A 19,401-nucleotide genomic window follows, 5' to 3' on the forward strand; every position below is an offset into this window, starting at 1 on the left:
CCTCAAGCCTTCTGTACTTCTGTGTTTCAAAGAACCACACATGTACCTTGCACCTAATGCCAACCGCCCCTTGTCCCTGTGCTTTGTGACCATGAAACAGCACCATGAGGGGGAACGCAGGCTCAGCTCACCCTCCACCATGGCCACAGTCACAGCAGCAGACGCATCTCTTCAGCCTGGGGCTTTAGGTGGCACTGGGGCCAGGCCTCGTCACAAGTCCCCTGCGCGGTGTGTAGCAAACGGTGGGCAGAGAGGCTGCAAGTCCTCCTGAGCATCAGCAGTTTCTTCCCCTTTTTTGTCCTAATTAACACCAACCATTCTGCAATCCCCTCGCACTAATCCCAGAGACACGGTCAGAGGCGTGAAGGGTGGCTTGCCTGCCTCAAGAGCTAAAAGCACTTCTCTATTATGCTAATCAGTAAAGCAGATTTCCCTGAAGCTTGAGCAACTGAGCCCTTGCTAAACTTCGCATGACCTTTAAATTTGCTAAACGCTTGTGAAGCTGTTTCATAAGGGGCTTTCTTTTTGAAGCAATCACAGAGGATTGGTGTGCTTTGCATTTCTGCATTTCTGCTTTTACGATTGCAACAGGGATATGACTTACAGTGATTTGTCTGACATGTCTGTATTTTCATACTTCTGCTTTTTGAAACACGCAGCATGTAAAAGCTGAATCATGTGGCGCTGCATGGCGTGTGGTAGCCTTAAAGCACGCACTAAATACAGCCCTTTGCATCCTCACAGCACAACACTGAGTCGAGGGCTTACAACTGCCCTTGCGCTGCCGATTACAGTTAAGCAGTAGTATTTTTTTTATAGGGGAAATATGACTGTTCAGTCTTTTTATCACACTTGGCAGCAAACAACAGCCGGCAGCTACTTCAGGAGTTAAGCAGAGGCTTTCTGGCCGCGCAACCCACCCACCCTCCACAACCACCCCCAAGCAGCCGTTAACGGCTGCCACCTGCGCACGCCTGCCCCGTGACGTCACCCCAGGTGCTTTCCCACCCACTCGGCGGGGGCGTGGCCCCGCGGGCCGGTAGGCGGGGGCGCGCATGCGCGCGGCGCCGGCGGCCGCGGGAGCCGTTGTGAGCGTATGTGCGTGCGCGGGCGGCGGCGGAGCGAGGCGCGCTTGCCGCTCCCGGCGGGGTAATGAGCGTGAGGGGCTCCGGCGGCCACCCTCGCCTCGGGCGCCATGTCTGCCGCCATCGAGCAGGAGTTCCAGGAGACCGACGCCGCTAACGACTGGCAGGCACGTTATCTGGTGAGACAAGGGCGGCGCCGGCGCTTCCGCCAGCCGTGAGGAGCAGGGCGGGAGGGGGGCGGTCGGCGCGCGGCGCCCGTTGCCGGCGGGAGCCCCTGGGCTGGCGGCGGAAGTCGCTGGGCCACGCTCGCGTTCAGGTGCGTGCAGCGAAACTGCGGGCGCGCAGCGCGCATGCGCCGCGGGGACGATCCTCCCCCCCCCTTAGCGGAGGGGTTGGGGAGGGTTGGGGTGCGCGCATGCGCGGTGCGGCCTTTGCTGGCGGCGCGGCGTGCGGGCAGCCCGTGGGGCGCGCTGCGCATGCGCGGCGGCGCCGCGGAGGGGCGCCTCGGCTTCCGCCTCGCTTCGGGGCCTCCCGCGTGTCGCAGCCGCCTGCGCGGCCCGGCCGTTGGGCACGAAATAAGCTGCGTTCTTCGTTTACTGCTCCGTTTATTCACCTGTGTTCCCCCGGAACAGCGCTAGTCAGCAACGGCCACCATGATGTTCTTGGCGTCCATTGCCTAAAACGAATTTATAAATGCTGTTAAGTCTCTGCAGTTATTTGAGCCAATGCATATTTTTACACTGCTCTTTAACAACTTATTTTTTTTTTTTAAAAAAAAGGATTCCATGTCCTACTTTCACGTCATACTTTTTCTCTGATAAATCATCCAAACACTGAATCTAAGTATATGTGTATTTCAAATATGTTATTTCCACAATCCAGTGTTATGTACTGTGGAATAGAGGGGAGGAAAAAAAAAGAAGCCGTGTAGAATTGTGGAATTACAGTGATAAAAGTGTGGGAAGATTTGTGCAAGGAGTATTTTCGTGAGGTGAAAATGTGCTTGGATATTATGTATGGCATATCCAGACTGAATAAATAGGGTTATTTAGCTTTCATAAGTCATGCTAATGATACTCAATTATGCTTGAAGAACTAAACCCAAGAGGAAATTTTATTATGGATTTTTGTTAGTTTTGCCTACAGCTATATTGTAAAATTTTCTTGAAGAAAAATTTTGCATTAACATCTTACCACTAACTGGTTTTGTAGGTCTGCAAGCTCAGGAAACTTTCAATATACTTAATGTAAATGTTTTGTATTTAAAACCAGAGAATACAAATCTGGTAAACCAAAAAAGGGAAATGTTCTTTCATGTTTTTACATAGCACAGACTTGCAGAAGGTAATCTAGTCAATGACTACTTAAGCCGAATTTCCATGTGGTATGTGTTTTCCTATGGCAGTGGTGCATAAGAACCACAGATATTTGTGATAAGAGGTAGAAGTTCTCCAAAGAAAAGTTCTGAAGATTAAAAAAAAACTCACTGAATGTTAAGCTTTTCTTGCTCTTTCTCCTGCACTCCAGCTCTGTATATTTGCTGTTCAGTTCCATATGCTTGAGAAGCGTTGAGCTAAAAATACTTACATTTTTGGGTATTTGTTCATACTGCTGGAGCTTCTGTCCAGTCGGAATTAAAGACAGAACAAGTAACACTTTCCCAGATTTTTCCTATGCAAGTTTTTCTTGTGTAAACTCCCTTACGTGACAATTTGTGAAGGCTGGATCCCATTAAGGGAAACTGATTTTAGAGCTGGTCTTCCTTAGATTTACTTCTCTGGAGCAAAGTCCTTTCGCCCCCCATTACTGTAATAGAGTTTCTAACTGGTCTAATGTCTCGTGGCCAAACTACAGGTCCCTTGTTTTGCACAGAGGATGTTGACATGTTTAAAAACAAAACATGTTCTGTCATTTTTATGGAATAATACACAGCATACATATATTGGGAACTCCAGAGAGTGCGTGACAGATATTTTTATTGACCGTGGGAATGGTTGCTCCCAAAGCTCGTAAGATTTTTTTGAACTAGAGAAGACAAGCTACAATGTGCTCTGTCAAAATAATAATAATAATAAATGTATTCAAGTGATTCTTATGCAAGGATGCAAAAAAATATTGCTGCTCTTTGTCATGATTTAGGGTCTTTTTAAATTGTTGCTGCATTAAAATAAAATCACACAACAAACACTAACAGATGGAATTTTTTGTGTATATTGGATACCTGTGGAAGACCTCTTTTGTTGGTGTTGGTTATTTGGAGTATGCAGAGGACTATTAGAAGTTTGAGGAGGTCTTATTTGTTTAAAGGAATCTTAAATGATTGCATATAGCAATAAAACTTCAGAATGTATGCATAGTACTACTCCTTAGTATAGTGTGAAAATCTGTGTTTGAATGCCTTCCAAATGGAGATTATCAAAAGGTTTACATTAATCCCTGGGAGGGAAGCAGGCTGTGATCTCTTATTGATGTAGGTGGGCAGCTGTAAATTTAGAAATTTTCCCTCATATTAACTATAGCTGTCTGGATCAAACCATTAAACCTTGTGCAGTAGTCTTGTGGCTGCTACATCAGCCATAGGGTTTATTAATTCCATTATTTTTGTGCAGATTTATGCCTCAATAGGTGTAGAGGAGCTATTGGTACACTGCTGTTTGTTTATGTGACTCCCATGCTGCCATGGGAAATGAGTGCAAGTTGGAGGTGAACTGTAAGCATAACAAATGCTTGATATTCCCTTTGTTCCTGCTTCAACAACTGCTTCCCAAATGGGTAGCACCGCAAGGCTAGCACAAGTGTAAATGTAGGAAGGTCTAAATGCCAGCAGGTTGGCCAAGAAAGAGGCACAGGTTTTCTGAGTGAAAATAAGTTATAATAAAGGTTGTTTTTAAAATGCTGGTAATTAATAACCTTGAGAGTCTTGCAGAACACTAGCCTTAGTCTGCTTGCTGGTTATAACTAAATTGATTTTTTTTCTTCTGAAGGAAATTCGACATAAATCCAGTGACTACCCTCACAAAGTTGCAAAATACCCAGAAAACAGAAATCGAAACCGATACAGAGATGTTAGTCCGTGTAAGTGTGTCTTGTTTTGTTTTATCCTGTTCACTTCTAAATGCCATAGCTGGTTGTATAGCTAATAGATCATAATCCTTGTAAACTGTGTTTTTCTGTAGGTATATGTCCTTCGATAAGTGTTTTCTATTATACAGTTTTTTTTTTTTTTTTTTTTATGAAAGTGAGAAAAATCTGCTGTTTAAAACCCATGGTGATTGGTGAATTAGGGCTAACTGTAAATATGAGTTGCTAGTATACACATAAATATACATATAAAATAAATACAATTTAAAATATGGTTTTTGTTGTAGGGAAACTGTTTGATTTAGCCTTGCTCTATCTGTCTTAAAACAATCAAGATACCAACAGCTGCTGAGCACAAAGCTTAACATTAATAAGCAGTGACTAACTTAGACGATTTAATTCAGGGCTCCTTAGACAACTCAAACAACACTTCTGGAATAGGGTTGTATGGAAAAACATCATTGAACTTGTACTAGTGCTTTAGAAGCTACCTGAGAGTTTTATTTTGTGCGTTCCTCAGAATGCATGCGTGAAATAATTTTGTAGTTCTCTCAGTGTAAGTAAATGATGGGATGTAGTGCTTTATGTTTTACCCCTACCATAAAATGTGCTTGATAGTGTAAGGATCCAGTTGTGAAGACAACTGTTTTTACCAAATTCTTCAGTATTGGAAATGTTGCAGACTTCAACAGAAGCTGTACCAGCAACTCTATTCCAAAATCTCGAGGAAAACGTCTACAACAGGATTACCTATATGCCGTTATAGCTGGAGTAAGCTATTAAAAATAACTTTCAAAAGAACTAAGAAAAAATTTGAGTGTAGCCTTAACTTTTCTACAAATTCTGAAGTCAGGACAAGTGAAAATGCTTATGTATCTTTTAATATCAAGTTTCCCAGAGCAGGAAAGACTTAAAAGCTCTCATTATTTGAGCTGGCCTTCCTGAAGGGTTGTTGGTGTGTTGGGGCTTTTTTTTTTTTTTTTTTTTTTGGGGGGGGGGGGGGGAGGGAGGCCTTCACGTGAAGTACCTATGGTAAGACATGGAGAAGTGCTGAACTCCTTATTTCCAGTAGAAATTCGTGGTACCAGCATGTGCATAACACTTCTCAATATGAGCCTGCAAGGGTTCAATCCAAGTCCCAGTGGTCAGATGCAGAGCTGCTTGTTGCCTGCCGGGCTGCTGCTCGAGCGCTGCCTTGCAGCATGTAGGCACAGCAAACGGGTTCTGCCAGGCTTAGTGCTCAATCTAAATGCCATACTCTGATGTAACTGAAGTCTGTGCAAAGCCTATATGGTACAGTCCAATTTGAGAAATGTGCACTTATGAAGGAGATAGCTCAAGGGTCATTAACTTGAGCTTCATGCTCAGCAGATGCTTAGATGTTTATTTTTTTCTGGACCTTAGCTGATGTATGTGGTGCTACTTCAGTGCCTCAGGCTTGCGGTTACAGCACAGAGTTAGTTTCTTACCTGTGATAAAGTTACAGAAATTGAATGCAGCGTGATCCATTTTCATACCTACATTGAGACAGAGGGCTGTAAGAAGAGAAGGTAAGAAACGAAACTTCAGTCCATGACATCCAGCCTTTTTTCCTGGGTTCAGTAATTTCTGTGACTGAATTTGTATTCATGTATTTACATTCCATCCCATCCCTAAAGCTGGTTCTTACGCACAACTGCAAAGAGACAGCTTGCACTTCAAGTGTTTGCTGTTTTTTCAAACTCGGATTTTTCTTGTTAATGGAATGCCTTTCACAGTACTCAAGGCTGTATCCAATTGCCTTCCTCCGAGCTGTTGTGACAGAGCCTGCTTTTAAAACACTAGCTTAGTCAGGAGGGAGTTTATTGCATCATGATATTAATCCTTTGGCCTTTTACGACAACAAGGAGACAATTAAATCTAGTCTCGAAGTGGTAGGTTTGTTTAAAAAGGGATAAAATTTACTGCATCTTAGTTGACTTGAAGAGTACCATGATGTCTGACCTAAAGTGATGAGCTTTATGAAGCATTTCTCAGTTTTTAGCATGTGTGAAAGACAAGAAGGTTCAAATTGGGCCACTAAGGCACTAGGCTTTATTAGGAGAAAAGAGCAAAGCACTGTTTCAGAAATAATTGTTATTGAATTTCAAATCTGTGTGCTAGCAAAAATGATTCATAATTGTTTCTGTAAGGGTGGGAGTTGGGAGGAGAAAGAGACCTGGAAGGAAATATGTAACAAAAACATTCCAAGATAGTGGTGCATAAATTCCAAAGCAATTGGGGTAAAAGCTCTGTGATTCGGTCCTTGTGGTGAACACATCATATCATGGTGCACGTGTGCAAGGAACTGGCATTGCAGAAATACAAGTAGATCTTACACATTCTAACTTTTCAGTCCTTGACTTTACAAATGTAATGGCTACTTAACGGTGTTTATATGAAATACCGATAGTGATAATCACTGTGATAATTAAAGACCTTCAGAACTACTTGTGAGAAGCAGATGTTCCAGTTTAAGGGTTAGAAAATGTTTGATAGTTAAAGCTGCTATGATCTAGCTGTTTAAGTAAGCATGTTAGAAATATATTAGAAACAGTTTGATTAAAATGATTTATTTCTGCATGACAGTAATAAAATGATTTGTTAAACTGGATAGCAGCCTAGCCAGTCCAAAATCTGAGATGGCGTGGCTGTAAGAGGAAATGCAAAGATTATTTTGTCTTGTAGAAAGATCTGGACTATAGTACAGAAAAAAAAATGTTTTTTACTTGTCTTTTTATTCTGGTTAGTCTTTGCTGTTTTGCTCCATTTCAACTGAAACAGCTAGGCAACAAACGATGAAAACAATCTGTAGCTGTTTACATACCTTTCTTAGGTGAAAGATGATTTCTGTTAGCTGTATAAGGCCAAGCATCTTTGGTCATTACAATTGATTGAATGTCTAGGGCATTTTAACTGTTTTTCTTAGTGCTCAGTTTTGTGGCTAGAGAGCTGTGGTGTGCAGAGGAAAGGTTTGGTACAGCAAGAGCAATTGCTAGTTACTGCCAGCCAAAGATAGTGTTCTGGTAGTTCAGTACAAGTCTAGAGTAGGGAGAGGAATATCTTGGCTATGTAGCAGTATTGAAACAGGAAGTTAATCTGAAATAGGTTTGGTTTGAGAGCCAGTCATTTCCTGACAGATGAAACCATTTCTCAGAAAACATTGTTAAGAGGAAAATAACTTTGGGGGCTATTACTTTTATTTGATACCTTTAATGAAACTCTTTAGATCTGTCATGAGTTTCTTTCTAAAGCTTATCCTCAGTTCACATCATAGTCACTAGATAGTTGCCCTAATGATTTTGTAATATGTAATATTGCATGTAATATGATTTTGTTTAGTGTCTCAGACTGACTGTAAGCACCTTCAGAGATCTCCTAGTCAGCTAACTGCTCCAAGATTTAGGAGCAGGAGGAAAATGCCCTTTGCAGAACTGAGATTTATTTTCTTGCTTTTGGTAGCAGTGGAGGGAGACACAAGTAAATTATTTAGTCCTCTTCTGTAATGTAGTTTGTAACCCATTTTCTTAGCTCAGCTGAATATTTTCAGCCAATAAATCATATTGCTGTTGGAAGATCTTGAGTAGGGATTTCTCCTATTTTCTTCCTTTAGCCATCCTGTAGTCTTTGTGCTGAATCTTTAAGTCATGAGTAGTCTTTGTTTCAGATCTTTAAACCCTAGGCTTGCACTTGGCATAGAGTATATGCCTGGGAGAGAGGACCGTGAAGAGTATTGTGCTCTCTGGGGAACGGAGTGGGAGCTGATGTGGACAGTTTTATCCTCAATGCTGATTAAATGCTGGCACAAAAATGTTCCTTTTCAGTCTGCATACCATACCTCTGCAAATGGAGGGATGTTATGTCAAAAGTAAGTGAATGCATTTTTTTTTTTTTCTCACTGCTGCTATTGGAAGTTGATATTGATGGCATGCCATGGCTTTTAACGATTCTGTAAAAATATTTTATTGATAGCTTTCCAGAAGCATGATATAAGTAAGCTCAGTGAGCTGCTTTTGGAGAACTTCCTTCATTGGGGAAAGAGGGAAATCTTCTAGCATGTAGTGATGTAAGCTTTATATTAGTACATTACTTTTATTTTAGTCATGCTTAAGAGCATGAGGCTGCTATGCACTAGTGATGTGTGTCTGAGTACATCCCAGTTAGGAGCCAGGCCCTAATTAGTACTCTGTTAGGGCATTCATTGAGTACAGTGCGTGGCAGGAAGGTCGCTTCCCTCTGCCTTAGGCTAACTCTGAAATTTGAGTTTGTAGGTGCAGTGCCAGTGCTGTAACTTGGATCCTTTAGCACTGAGGGTAGAGGAATAGATTCAGGTGAGTGAAATGAGGGGGAATCCCTAGGAGAGGAAAGGTCAGACTTGGTCACTCTGTTGGCTGCATGTTCTATTTATGGGTTCCTTTAATCTACTAAGTAGCATTTTACCCTCTTGTTAAGAGCACTGTGTTTGGGGAGCAAGAGATGCCTCTTAGATAAAAGATCATTTTTAAGCTGTGCACTGGTTTCACTTCTGGAAACATAATTGTTTTCAAGTAAAACCCTTTCCTGGTAACCAGCTGCAAGAACTAACTGTATCATGTAAAATGCCAAACACTTCCCATCTCAGTCTTAATTGAATACGTCATGTTTTAACTTTTTTTTTTCTCTCCTCTTTAGCAAGGAGGGCAAATTAATATAAAATGTGGAATCGTGGTCATGTTTGAAATGCACAGTATTGTCATGGGAATCAGAGGGACAAGGTTTTTGCCTAAAGTGGTCAGTAGAAGAGTTTGTCTCATACACAGTGGTTGTGGGTTAGTTTTCGTAGTGTGGAGTCAGAAGGAGAAGCATTTTTAAGGTATCCGCTTCCTTTTTAGGCTGCATAATTTGTTGGAAAAGGGGAATTAGCACTTCAGATAATGTGTGCTGTATTTTAGCTGCCTTGGCTAGTAACGTTTAGGATCTATCTCATCTTAGAGATCTGCTTATCATTCATATAAATCTGAAGTACTTTGTAACTGGAAATGATTTACATACGGGGAAATATGTTTCAGCTAACACTGTCAAAAGTTGGCTTGCTTCATTTAATTCAGAAGAGCAAGCCAGGACTTGAATGAGGTTTCTAGGTCATTTTGTCCTCTAGGAACCTTTTCCTTTGAAAGAAGGAGAATTGATGGACTCTAGTGGCTTTCATTGTCCTCCAGAGCGTGTCTGTGTGCAGCATTGCTGCTGTTTGGGGACTTGGGAAGGTGCCTGTGCATAGAATTAGCTGCTAAAAGTGCGTAATTTAAAAAAGAAAAATCAGAATGTGATCATTAAGTTTACAAAGCAGAGCTTACCAGAAGGAAAGAATAAGGCTTTAGATGTGTGCAAGCGCTATAGCCTAGCTAGTTATCTGCTGCTGGTGGCACCACAGCAGCTGCTGCTGGGTGATTAAACTGTTAACAGTGCTGGCTGACGTCAGCTTTCCGAGAAGCCTAGTACCGGTATGTGTGATTTACTATAACAAGATCTTAAGTTTTTCCTGTTGGCAAATGACATGTAATATTTACAAAGGTCTTGGTTTCTCTCCAGTAGAAACATTTCAGATAAAGTGATACATGAAAGGGAAAAGTAACGCTTTCATTTCCAGACAAAGTAATGCAAGGAGATATATTTTACTCTGACATATATGTGTCTTAAATCAACTGTGGCTTGGCTTTGGTAATATTTTTTCTTTATACAGATGTATCATAAATTGTTTTAAGACTCCTGAGAGTCACAATGGTGTTGACTTGCAGCTGGAATGCTAATGAAAACAGAGACTAAATGAGTAACATTCTCACACTTTCATATGAAAGATCAAAGTTTTTTTGCCTACTTATGTTTTTTGTAAGTTTATGTGGCACTGCATGTACAAGCTAGTGGTTTAAGGAGACAAGCAGGCTAAGAGTCCCAAATAATAGTCCTTGTAGAAAAGAGACTTATTTTCCTGACTTGTGTAAGATAAGCACATGCTGAAGAGGTTAAAGGTTGTCCATTAGTGATAACCTAATAGAAGTAAACTTATTCTTGGCCTTATAAAGGATCCATGTATAGTCTTGTGTCTAACAGTTGCCAGTAGCAGCTAGCTAGGGTAAAAAGGCAGAATGAGACTAGTAAGCAGGCTTTTCTTGGTTTCCAGTAATTTGAAAAATATTTGTAAAATAATATGAGCAATATCAAGAACAAGTGTCTAATTTGGTAACTTTATTTTCTGATTCCTGTTAGCATTTTGCTCACCTGGGGTCGTATCGGTGGATTTCTGCTTAGATAAGCCTCATGTGATATAAACCGGCTGCAGTGTAGAGGCTTAATCTGAGTTCAGCTATCAGAGCTGCACTGCAGGAGATAATTTGCAGTCATTGCAGTCACTGGCAGTTCCTTAATGAAATTTCTGTCTTCCTGAAGTGTGGTGGATTCTCTTAAAGTGATGCCTGTTTACTATTACTCTTCTTGCAGATAGTCTGTCTGGGCAGGTGAGCTTTGGGGGTTCTCCGTTTTTTGGGCCTCAGTTCCTGGCATGTAGTTATGTATACAACTCTAAGCTAAAAATGTGGTTTACTTAATACTGTTCTAGTCTGAAGAATGATTAGTTACAGTGAACAAGTCTGATTACTTAAATGCTTCCTTAAGAAAGACAAATCAGATTAATAAACTCTAAAAACAGCTACAGTGTTTTTTAATGCAGTATTGTGGTATGAGACTGTCTGTCTCTTTCATATTGATGTTATGATTTTAAACAGTGCTTTGACAGCTTGTCCTTGTCAGAAATGTCATCTACTGTCTTGCCTGTATAGTCACAGGAGATGACAACTTTGTAATTAATTTAGATTAAATTTGATTGGAAAACCTGTGAAATGAGGTACAGTTTTTGCACATCCTGCTTCTTTGGGATATGTAAGCTTATATTAAATTAATAGGAGAAAAAGCTCTCTGAATTATTGTGAGTGTAATGCAAGTTCTTCAGATTTTTAGCTCTGTTCAGTATGATTATTCTCTTTCTGTGAAACCTCAGTTCACAAAAATCTTGGCATTCTGAACTTAAAGGGAGAGAAAATCAGTGAAATGATCTGTTGTCATAGAATAGACTGCTGCCTTCTCTGGGTTGTGGTGGTGTTACATTAAGGAAATGTGACTGTTGAGAGAGCTGCTTTTTGTATGTGTGTGGGTTGTTTTATTTCGGTAGGTTTTTTGGAAAAAAACAGGTATTCCAATTTTCTGAGTAGTTTCTATTAATAGCTCTGTAAGCAACTCTCTGATGAAGTATTGTGAGGCAAGCACAGCTATTAAAGCCATGTGAGAAATTAGTTTCACATGTTTTTCTAGTTTGACATTTAGTTCTTACTTCCATGTATTAGTTAAAATTAATTCCCTAATTTCTTGTCTGACCGAAACATGCCTGTGAGAGCACATTCTCCAAGATGGTTAGATCTGTAATTTTTTAACTATGTCTTAATTTCAGATGATCATAGTCGTGTAAAACTGCAGAACACAGAGAATGACTATATTAATGCCAGCCTAGTGGTCATAGAAGAAGCCCAGAGATACTATATTTTAACACAGGTAAGTAGTTCTAGTTAGTAAGTTATTACAAGGATTGAAAATATGGAGGGAACTTGGTACACTGGAAATTTATATGCAGTCTATATACAATGTTACATACACAAATATATGTCTTCATAATATAAATATAATCTATATATTATTTGTTGTGGCGTGCACATCTTGAATACTAATTCCTGTTTGATCGAATTGCGAACTTATTATTTCTATTTTAAGAAAAGACTACTTCGTTATGCATTTTACTGCACTTGCAGCTTTTCAAGTGTTTCTGCTCCCTCTTTTCTTCAGCTCTTCTGGAAACACATTGCAGCTATACCTTTATACCTTCATCCTGTTACTCTTGTGCATTCATCTTCTAACCAGGCAGTAGTACCAGTGTCCAAACTGTGACACACCTTCCCTGAGTTTTAACTGGTTTCTGTTTAAACTTAGAATATCTGTGCAGTATAGTTATTCTCTTGCCTGTTGTGTATATCATTCTATTAATAGTTTGTATAAACATTTCAGGGGAAGAGTTTTTCCTGTTTCACACAATAAAACATTAACCGAGTTCAAACACTGCTTTGCCTATATGTTCTCCCACCCATTATTTTTTTCTTTACCACACAGGGTCCACTGCCTAATACATGTTGTCATTTTTGGCTAATGGTATGGCAACAAAAAACCAAAGCAGTTGTCATGCTCAACAGAATTGTTGAAAAGGAATCGGTAAGTAATAGTAGGCATTTAACGTAAGTCGTAAAGCAAGCCACATAACTTTAATCCTGTTGAATGCTTTTCAACTATGTTTTATTAGGTCTGATTGATAAATCTATTAAAAGAATTAACAGACTTTGACAAGTGTACAGCATAGCTTTTGCACATATTTAACAAAGTGATGAAACTGAGAGACTGAGTTCAGTTCAGTATAACCAGCATGTGACAAATAAACATTCAAAAAGATGCAAGAAATCTTCCAGGAAAAGAGACTGTAGAGACAAAACTACAGTGGAGGAGAAGCTAGTTTAAGATTCTCTGGGATAAAACAGAAGGTAGGAGAAAAACCTTTGAATTCAAGTATCTTTAGATTATTCTAACAGATTTTTTTGTTTATTTGCATAGGGATCTTACCTGGTGGTAAGAGTGGAGCCATGCTGCTGCCACCAACTGTCAAACAGGCCTAATTATTTTTTTATTATTTACAAGAGATCATGAATATGAAGAATATGTAAATCTCTTGGTGTAGTTTTTTTTCCTATTGTGCTTAAAGCCGCTGTGGGTTTCAGCTACATTTTTTTTTTCTTCAGAGTTATTTTGTTAGCAGAAAGACTCAACTATTTCATTAAAAAAAAATCACATACTTTGATATACGCCACTTTTTGGGAGGGTAAAGTCAGAGTGCAGGCAAGAGGAATACAGGAAGTGTGATAGTTTTGCATTGCTTTGTTAGTTCATTATTCAGTTTTACTAGAACTTTCCAGTGTTAGGCAAGACTTCTGCAACAAAACATTATTTAATCTTACAATATTTGGCAGAACATGTTACACAAAATCTGTAAATGTGCAGGTGTGTACATGGGAAATGGAAGAGGAGATATGTTAAAATAGCTCAGTAGATAGCTCTCCCTGTTGTTGGTGGAAGGAGGGGGACAAAAAAGGGGCAAGATATGTCTTGAAAAATACTACAAGCCCTGAGAGAAAAGCAATCGGAAGCAGATAAAGCCTGAAGATGTAATAGCACTTGAAACAATTGTAGTAACTTGGTTGTAAGAGTTGCAGACTTTCAGAGTTACTCAAACTGGGGATAGGAGTATGTACTTGAGTTTGATATTGTGTAGTAGATTCTCCAAAGTTGTTGATATGCAGCCCAAGATGCTAAAATGCTTACTTGTTTTTTGAATAACTTAGGTGAAGTGTGCACAATATTGGCCAACAAAAGAAGAAGAAGTTATGACGTTCAAGGAAACAGGATTCTGTGTGAGGCTAGTATCTGAAGACATCAAATCCTATTACACAGTACATCTACTGCAATTAGAAAATATCAACGTAAGCTTTTTCTCTGTCTCTATGGCTGCTACTTCCAGGCTTAAGGAAAAAAATTGTTGGAGATGTTTAGCAAACTGTCACTACAGGTTTGACTCTGACTTTGCACTGAAAATTTCAATGTTTTTTGCGTCTGATAATGTTGAAGGTGTATGTGTGGCATATGGGCAACAGAGCTGGATCTGTTTTAATCTGTACATTAAAAAGGAGAATAGCTTCAACATTCTTAATATTTCAGTTTTCACATAGGCAGTTTTTGACATGCTGAGTGTTAATTGATGGTAGTGCTGATTTGAAGAGGAGCTGTAAGAAGTATCATAAGAGGAGGAATCTAGGAACTGAAACTTACAGCTCTTTGAAATACCAGAAATCACTTGACAATTAATGTTTTTATAGAACTCTGCCCTTTTTCCCCATAATTTTAGTTTAGCTAAGTGCTTTTTGGGGGGGAGGGGGAAGGGCCCGGGGGGTAGATATCACCTGTAGATAGGTAACTTTACCTCCTCTTGCTTACCTCCCCTTTTGTTCTACAGGACCAACTGTCCTTTTATCTTAAAAAATAACCACTCTTGACAATTTAATGAAGTTAAGCTCAAAAAAAAAAAAAAAAAAGTTCCTGGCCTGAGATTGGGTTGGAATTTGCTGCTTCTGTTTCAGAGCTGAAGACAAGATTGAAGAGCTTGTCTGTCCCAGCTGTGTCTTGTAAGATATTCCATCTCCCTATAAACCTTGTCTTGCTTTGAAAGTAATGATATGGCAAGTTTCATTCAAGGTTATTGTGGTAGTGGATTTGGGGAAGGAAAGTTTGAAGATGTTAAATTGCATCTTACTTGTGTGACCAAGCCTTGATATATTTGGTCAAAGTTTTTTGAGTTTATAGTAACTATTCGTGATACTTTGTGATGCTGCTTGTTAATTTGAAACATCTCTCACAAGATTAACGTAATAAAATTTGGCATGTTGCTGCCTGGTTTAATCAGTGTAAGAAGAGAACTGGGTGAAATTCTGTTCTAGTCACCTGAGGAATTCCTGTTCAGTTGGTCTTTTATTAACAGCAAAGGCAGAGAAAGGAGGGATGGTGCTGATAAGCCAGTGGCTAAGGGGGGAAAAAAACCTCACCATTTTTGGAAACCTGAGGCAAGTCTTCCTTATTATCAAAAATATTTTGTTATTCTGTTAACACAATTGTCTCTAATATCAGGCGTCTTAATTTTTCGTTTAAGATTAAAGGAGGGGGGTGCAATTCCCCAGAGGGATGCAGTTTTCATGAAGTGTAGATGTTTGGACTTAATGTTAAAGCCCCGTGTTTCTGGAAAATGGAGAAATCACATGGGAAACAGAACAGCTTATTATTGCTGACCTTTGGGGGTTAAGCCATTAAGGATTTAAGTTTTTGGGTTTGCTTTGAACTTGTAGTGCAGGCTCTTTACTTCTGTATCGAGCTTCTTGATTTATGCACCTCAGTTTCACAGATATTTAGCAAACTTACTCTATTAAATTTTTGTTTTAGTTCTTCAGTACTCTATAAAGCTCCACACATATTGATTGCAGAGAATATTTTTTAATACAAAACTACAGCTTACTTGGTTATGTACATAGAAAAAAAACCCTTAATTTCCCAAATAATGCTGCAAAGTTTTAAGTGCAGCCATCTATAAGAATTTAATAAATATGCCATAAAACTTGTTAGAACTGAATATTTACAGTAACTGTAAATATAACCATTTTTTTCAAGCTATTCTCTGGGGAGACTTGATGAGGGAAGATTAGTGAGAAGCTGAGCTCTGTCCCACAAGGAATATACGATGACAAAGGCAAATGCTGCTGCTCTGCACAAGCTCTAGTATTTCTACAACTGTAGAATTAGATTTACTGTGTTTAGTAAAAACACTTCTGAAATCCTTTCAAGTAAACGGTTCTTGTTACTGTAACAGTTTTAATTCATCAGCAATGTAGAACTCCAACAAAGTGCCTGTTTCATGGTTTTAGCTATGGAAAAAGTCTTCTAACTATGTAATTTAAGAGAAGTTAGAAAAACAAGTGAGTTTTGTTAAGGTTTACATCATGCCATTTGGCAGTTTCGGGTTTGTTTTTGCTTTGATGGCTGTTATACTGTAAAACTTTGGAGGTGATGTTTATCTTTCCAAAACGTATCTTTACAAAAATTTAAAAATGTTTTTAATGTGTTTTGTCTTGCCTTTTTTTTTTTTTTTTGCCTGACATGGTCTGCAGTTTAGAATGTAGAAATCTGAGGCTGCTGTTCTCCCCTGGTTCACTGTGTATCCTGGATCGTTTCATGTCTGTAGATGAAGGCATCTGCCTGCCTTTGCCCATGTCAGAAAGTAATGAGAGAGAAGATTATTCTGCTCATGTTAAATATAATCATTTATGTAAGAAATTATAGCACGTCTGTGTCTTGAAGCAAAGGCTCCAAGTGTGAGAGAAGATGTTTCTGAGGGAAAGAGGACGTAGGCTCGCTTGCATGTCAGTGTTTTACAGATTTCAAGGATGTCACTTCGACCGTATTGACGTAGAGATGAGTACTGGTTATAGGAATCTGGTTCTCCTGTTCCTCTACCCTGCAAAGTTGGTTGTGGTTTGATCATCATTGGCCTGTTAGCGTTGCCAGCTGTCGGGGAGAGCTGGCCAGTGTGGTATTAACTTCATGAGCTTATTAAGCTGGGATGCTTATTTACTGGAAGATTATCCTAGTATTTCCTGAAACTTGACCTTGGTTTGACTCACTTTCTTGGAAAGTCCTTTTGTTTGTTTATTTAAATGTTATCTGGTGGCTATTCTAGGTTTTCTTTTTCCACTATAGCTAATCTTAAGGAATAACTCCTGGGGAAAAGATGTTGTGACTACTGTAGAATAAGCTAGTTTTCATTATCAAGTAATAACATTTTTGCTGGCTGTATCATATATAAAGTTATGTTGCCTAGCTGAATCTTGTAGTTCAGCTTTTTTTCTTTTATTCTTTAAAAGAATATCTAGTTTCCTAGATAATATTCCTGGTAATATTAAATAAAACTAAGTGTTTGTAAAGTTGCATTTAGGGTGATCAGTGGTTGAGGGTCTATACCTTTGTGGCAGGAGCTTTGCATGACCCCCACACAAAAGAAGAGGCTGGGCATGGTAGGCTTGTTGCTCAATACTGGAGGAGAGGTCTCTGAAAGTGGTAAGGACATTCCCATAAAGGCAGCACTTCAGCTGTGCAGCTTGACTTCCAGGAACCCATTTGAAAGAGCTCTTTTGTTTAACACAGAAAATGTGGGATGTTGGAAATGCGCAGATGGATTTGGCTGTGCCAGTAAAACCTTCAGGTTCACAGCAGACCAGCCCATTTTAGTGCTGTGGAACAAGACTCTTAGCAGTAACTCAAGAGGTGCCAAGTTTCAGAGAGTATAGTATCAGAGAGATAGGGGTAAAGCCTTTAATGGTAGGAGGAGAACGACCAAGAATAATTCTGAGTTAGGGTATCTATTTGGATGAGATTCAGTGTTCTTGTTCTTGTGGAGATACTGGCCTTCGATTTAGTCTGAGCAGGTTGTCGCTTGGCCCTGTGTCTGAACAGAAGGTAGAAACAGATAGTCTGCCAAACTGTCCTGTGTGGGAGAAAAGGGTACAGGGAGCAAATGAGTTGATATCTTATGGCATGGTCCCTCTGTGTGTGTGTGTGTGCATACATTATACAGCCTGGAATTAAGACTATGTACCCTTGTTTTCAATAGGTAAGTGCCCTTTTTTTCCTCTCAAGGAATAAGAGAGACTGTAATCTGGAATGCTTTATAAGAATGTGTTGGGGGATGTCAGAGATGATAAGGATATTGGCTTGTACCCCATCAGTTACCATTCCAAAGGATCATCTAAGTCTAGAAGAAACAACTTTTAACTTATTTTTACCTAGTATGTGTATATAGTTCTTTTCTTCAATCACTTTCTTGTGTTTGTATGCATTATTTTCTTTTAGAAATGGAGAAAATTGCTTATAATGTTTTTGTTATAATTTTTTTATTGTTGATGAAAAGGAAAAATTGCTCTTCTGGAATGCACCAATAATTTAAATATTGCACTCCAACTTTGTGGAGTCTGAGATTTAAAACTATGTGGAAAATAAGCTGACTTGAAGGATTAAAAATAACTTTTCTGGGATTGTTAAACTACAGTCGTGATAAAAGATTTTTTTTTCTCAAAATCACCAGGGCAAAAAAAAAGAAGGGAGATAAGGGCTAGCATTTAACAGCAGCTCTACAGATGCAATTCAAATCTGCCATCAGAGCTTTTCAAATTGACACATGCTGTGCTACTGTCATGCTGTCACCAGTACCTGCAGCTAGTTGGCCATGTTAGGAGAGAGGCAGAAAACAGCGGGTGCATTTAGCATCTTTCTTGCGCACATAAGGAGTAAGTATTTCCAGGAGAAGCCCTGCTAGGCACCTGCAATATAGCTTCTTCTAGGCCTTTACCAAGGCTTTTTCATAAAGCTTCATGCTGCTGTCAGTGGTGTGGGCAGTGTCCATGAGATAGATGCCAATACTCCTTGCTGTTAAAACTTGTGCTGAACAAGAGTGTTGAGTTTACGGCGCTAATAGTTGCATTATTTGTTTGTTTGCACTTCTAGAGTGGCGAGTCCAGGATGATATTTCATTTCCATTATACTACGTGGCCAGACTTTGGAGTTCCTGAGTCCCCAGCATCGTTCCTGAACTTCTTGTTTAAAGTCAGAGAATCTGGGTCGCTTAGTCCTGACCACGGACCTGCCGTGGTTCACTGCAGTGCGGGGATAGGACGATCGGGCACCTTTTCCTTGGTAGACACCTGTCTTGTGCTGGTAAGTGTTTGGCCTTCCTCCTTCTCATTCCCTTTCTCCTCCTGCTCTTTCCCCCTCTCTCATCCCCTCTATGTTTTTTTGGTCAGAATGCTTTAAAAGTGTTGAAGCAGACCAGTCGATCTGTGAAAACTTAGAGGCATTGTGCACTGCATCCCCCCACTCTGTTTTGGGGGCAGGATACTTTCATGATTTAGAAATGCGACTCTAAGTAGGTTTAAAAATCCGTCTTTGAGTACTTTATTTTCAGTTTCCCGTAAAAGAAATAGTGTGTTTTTGTTTTTTGTTTTTGTTTGTTTGTTGTTTTGTTTTTCCCTTTTATATAAGATGTCATATGAGACTATCAAGATTATATATATATATATATATATATATATATATATATATATATATATATATATATATATATATATTTAGGAAAGTAAATCCAGAGGTCTCCTTCTCTAAGCGGTAATTATCCAGCAGCTCTGACTCGATCAGAAAACTCCGTGCGAGTTGGGCTGAGAGCTCAGGCTGCCCGTGGCTCTCCCGAACAGAGCAGGTAGCGGACGCACCGCGCAGCCCTCCTGGGAGGTCCCCCTGGTGGCCCCTCGCACTGTCCCATGAATGAGGGTGTCTCTTATGCCTGCACACTGAACCCCGTCATCTGTAACTGCTTATAATTTGGATGGGTTTGAAATGGTAACTAATAAAGTCCAGAGCTTTTCTCTTTGGCTGTGCTTGGCAATAGCAAGAAGTACAGCACAGGGCTAAGTAAAATCGGGATTCTAGCCTTAACATTAGAAAAAGC

At 39.7% G+C, this 19,401-nt stretch overlaps 1 protein-coding gene across 1 annotated transcript; it reads left to right on the forward strand.

Moving 5' to 3' along the window:
* Positions 1 to 1,066: 1,066 nt before the first annotated feature.
* Positions 1,067 to 18,620, forward strand: LOC148591058 (tyrosine-protein phosphatase non-receptor type 2-like; the record flags this gene model as incomplete). The annotated part of the gene is made up of 6 exons (XM_088538158.1): positions 1,067 to 1,264; positions 4,070 to 4,160; positions 11,662 to 11,762; positions 12,372 to 12,470; positions 13,649 to 13,786; positions 18,405 to 18,620. Coding segments are annotated over exons 1-6 (714 nt in total), but the record flags the coding sequence as incomplete, so codon positions are not given.
* Positions 18,621 to 19,401: the final 781 nt, after the last annotated feature.

The sequence above is a fragment of the Tinamus guttatus genome, unplaced genomic scaffold (genome assembly GCF_059628265.1).
Source record: "Tinamus guttatus ecotype Peru unplaced genomic scaffold, ASM5962826v1 Tinamus_guttatus_pri_ptg000941l, whole genome shotgun sequence".
Taxonomy (NCBI): domain Eukaryota; kingdom Metazoa; phylum Chordata; class Aves; order Tinamiformes; family Tinamidae; genus Tinamus; species Tinamus guttatus.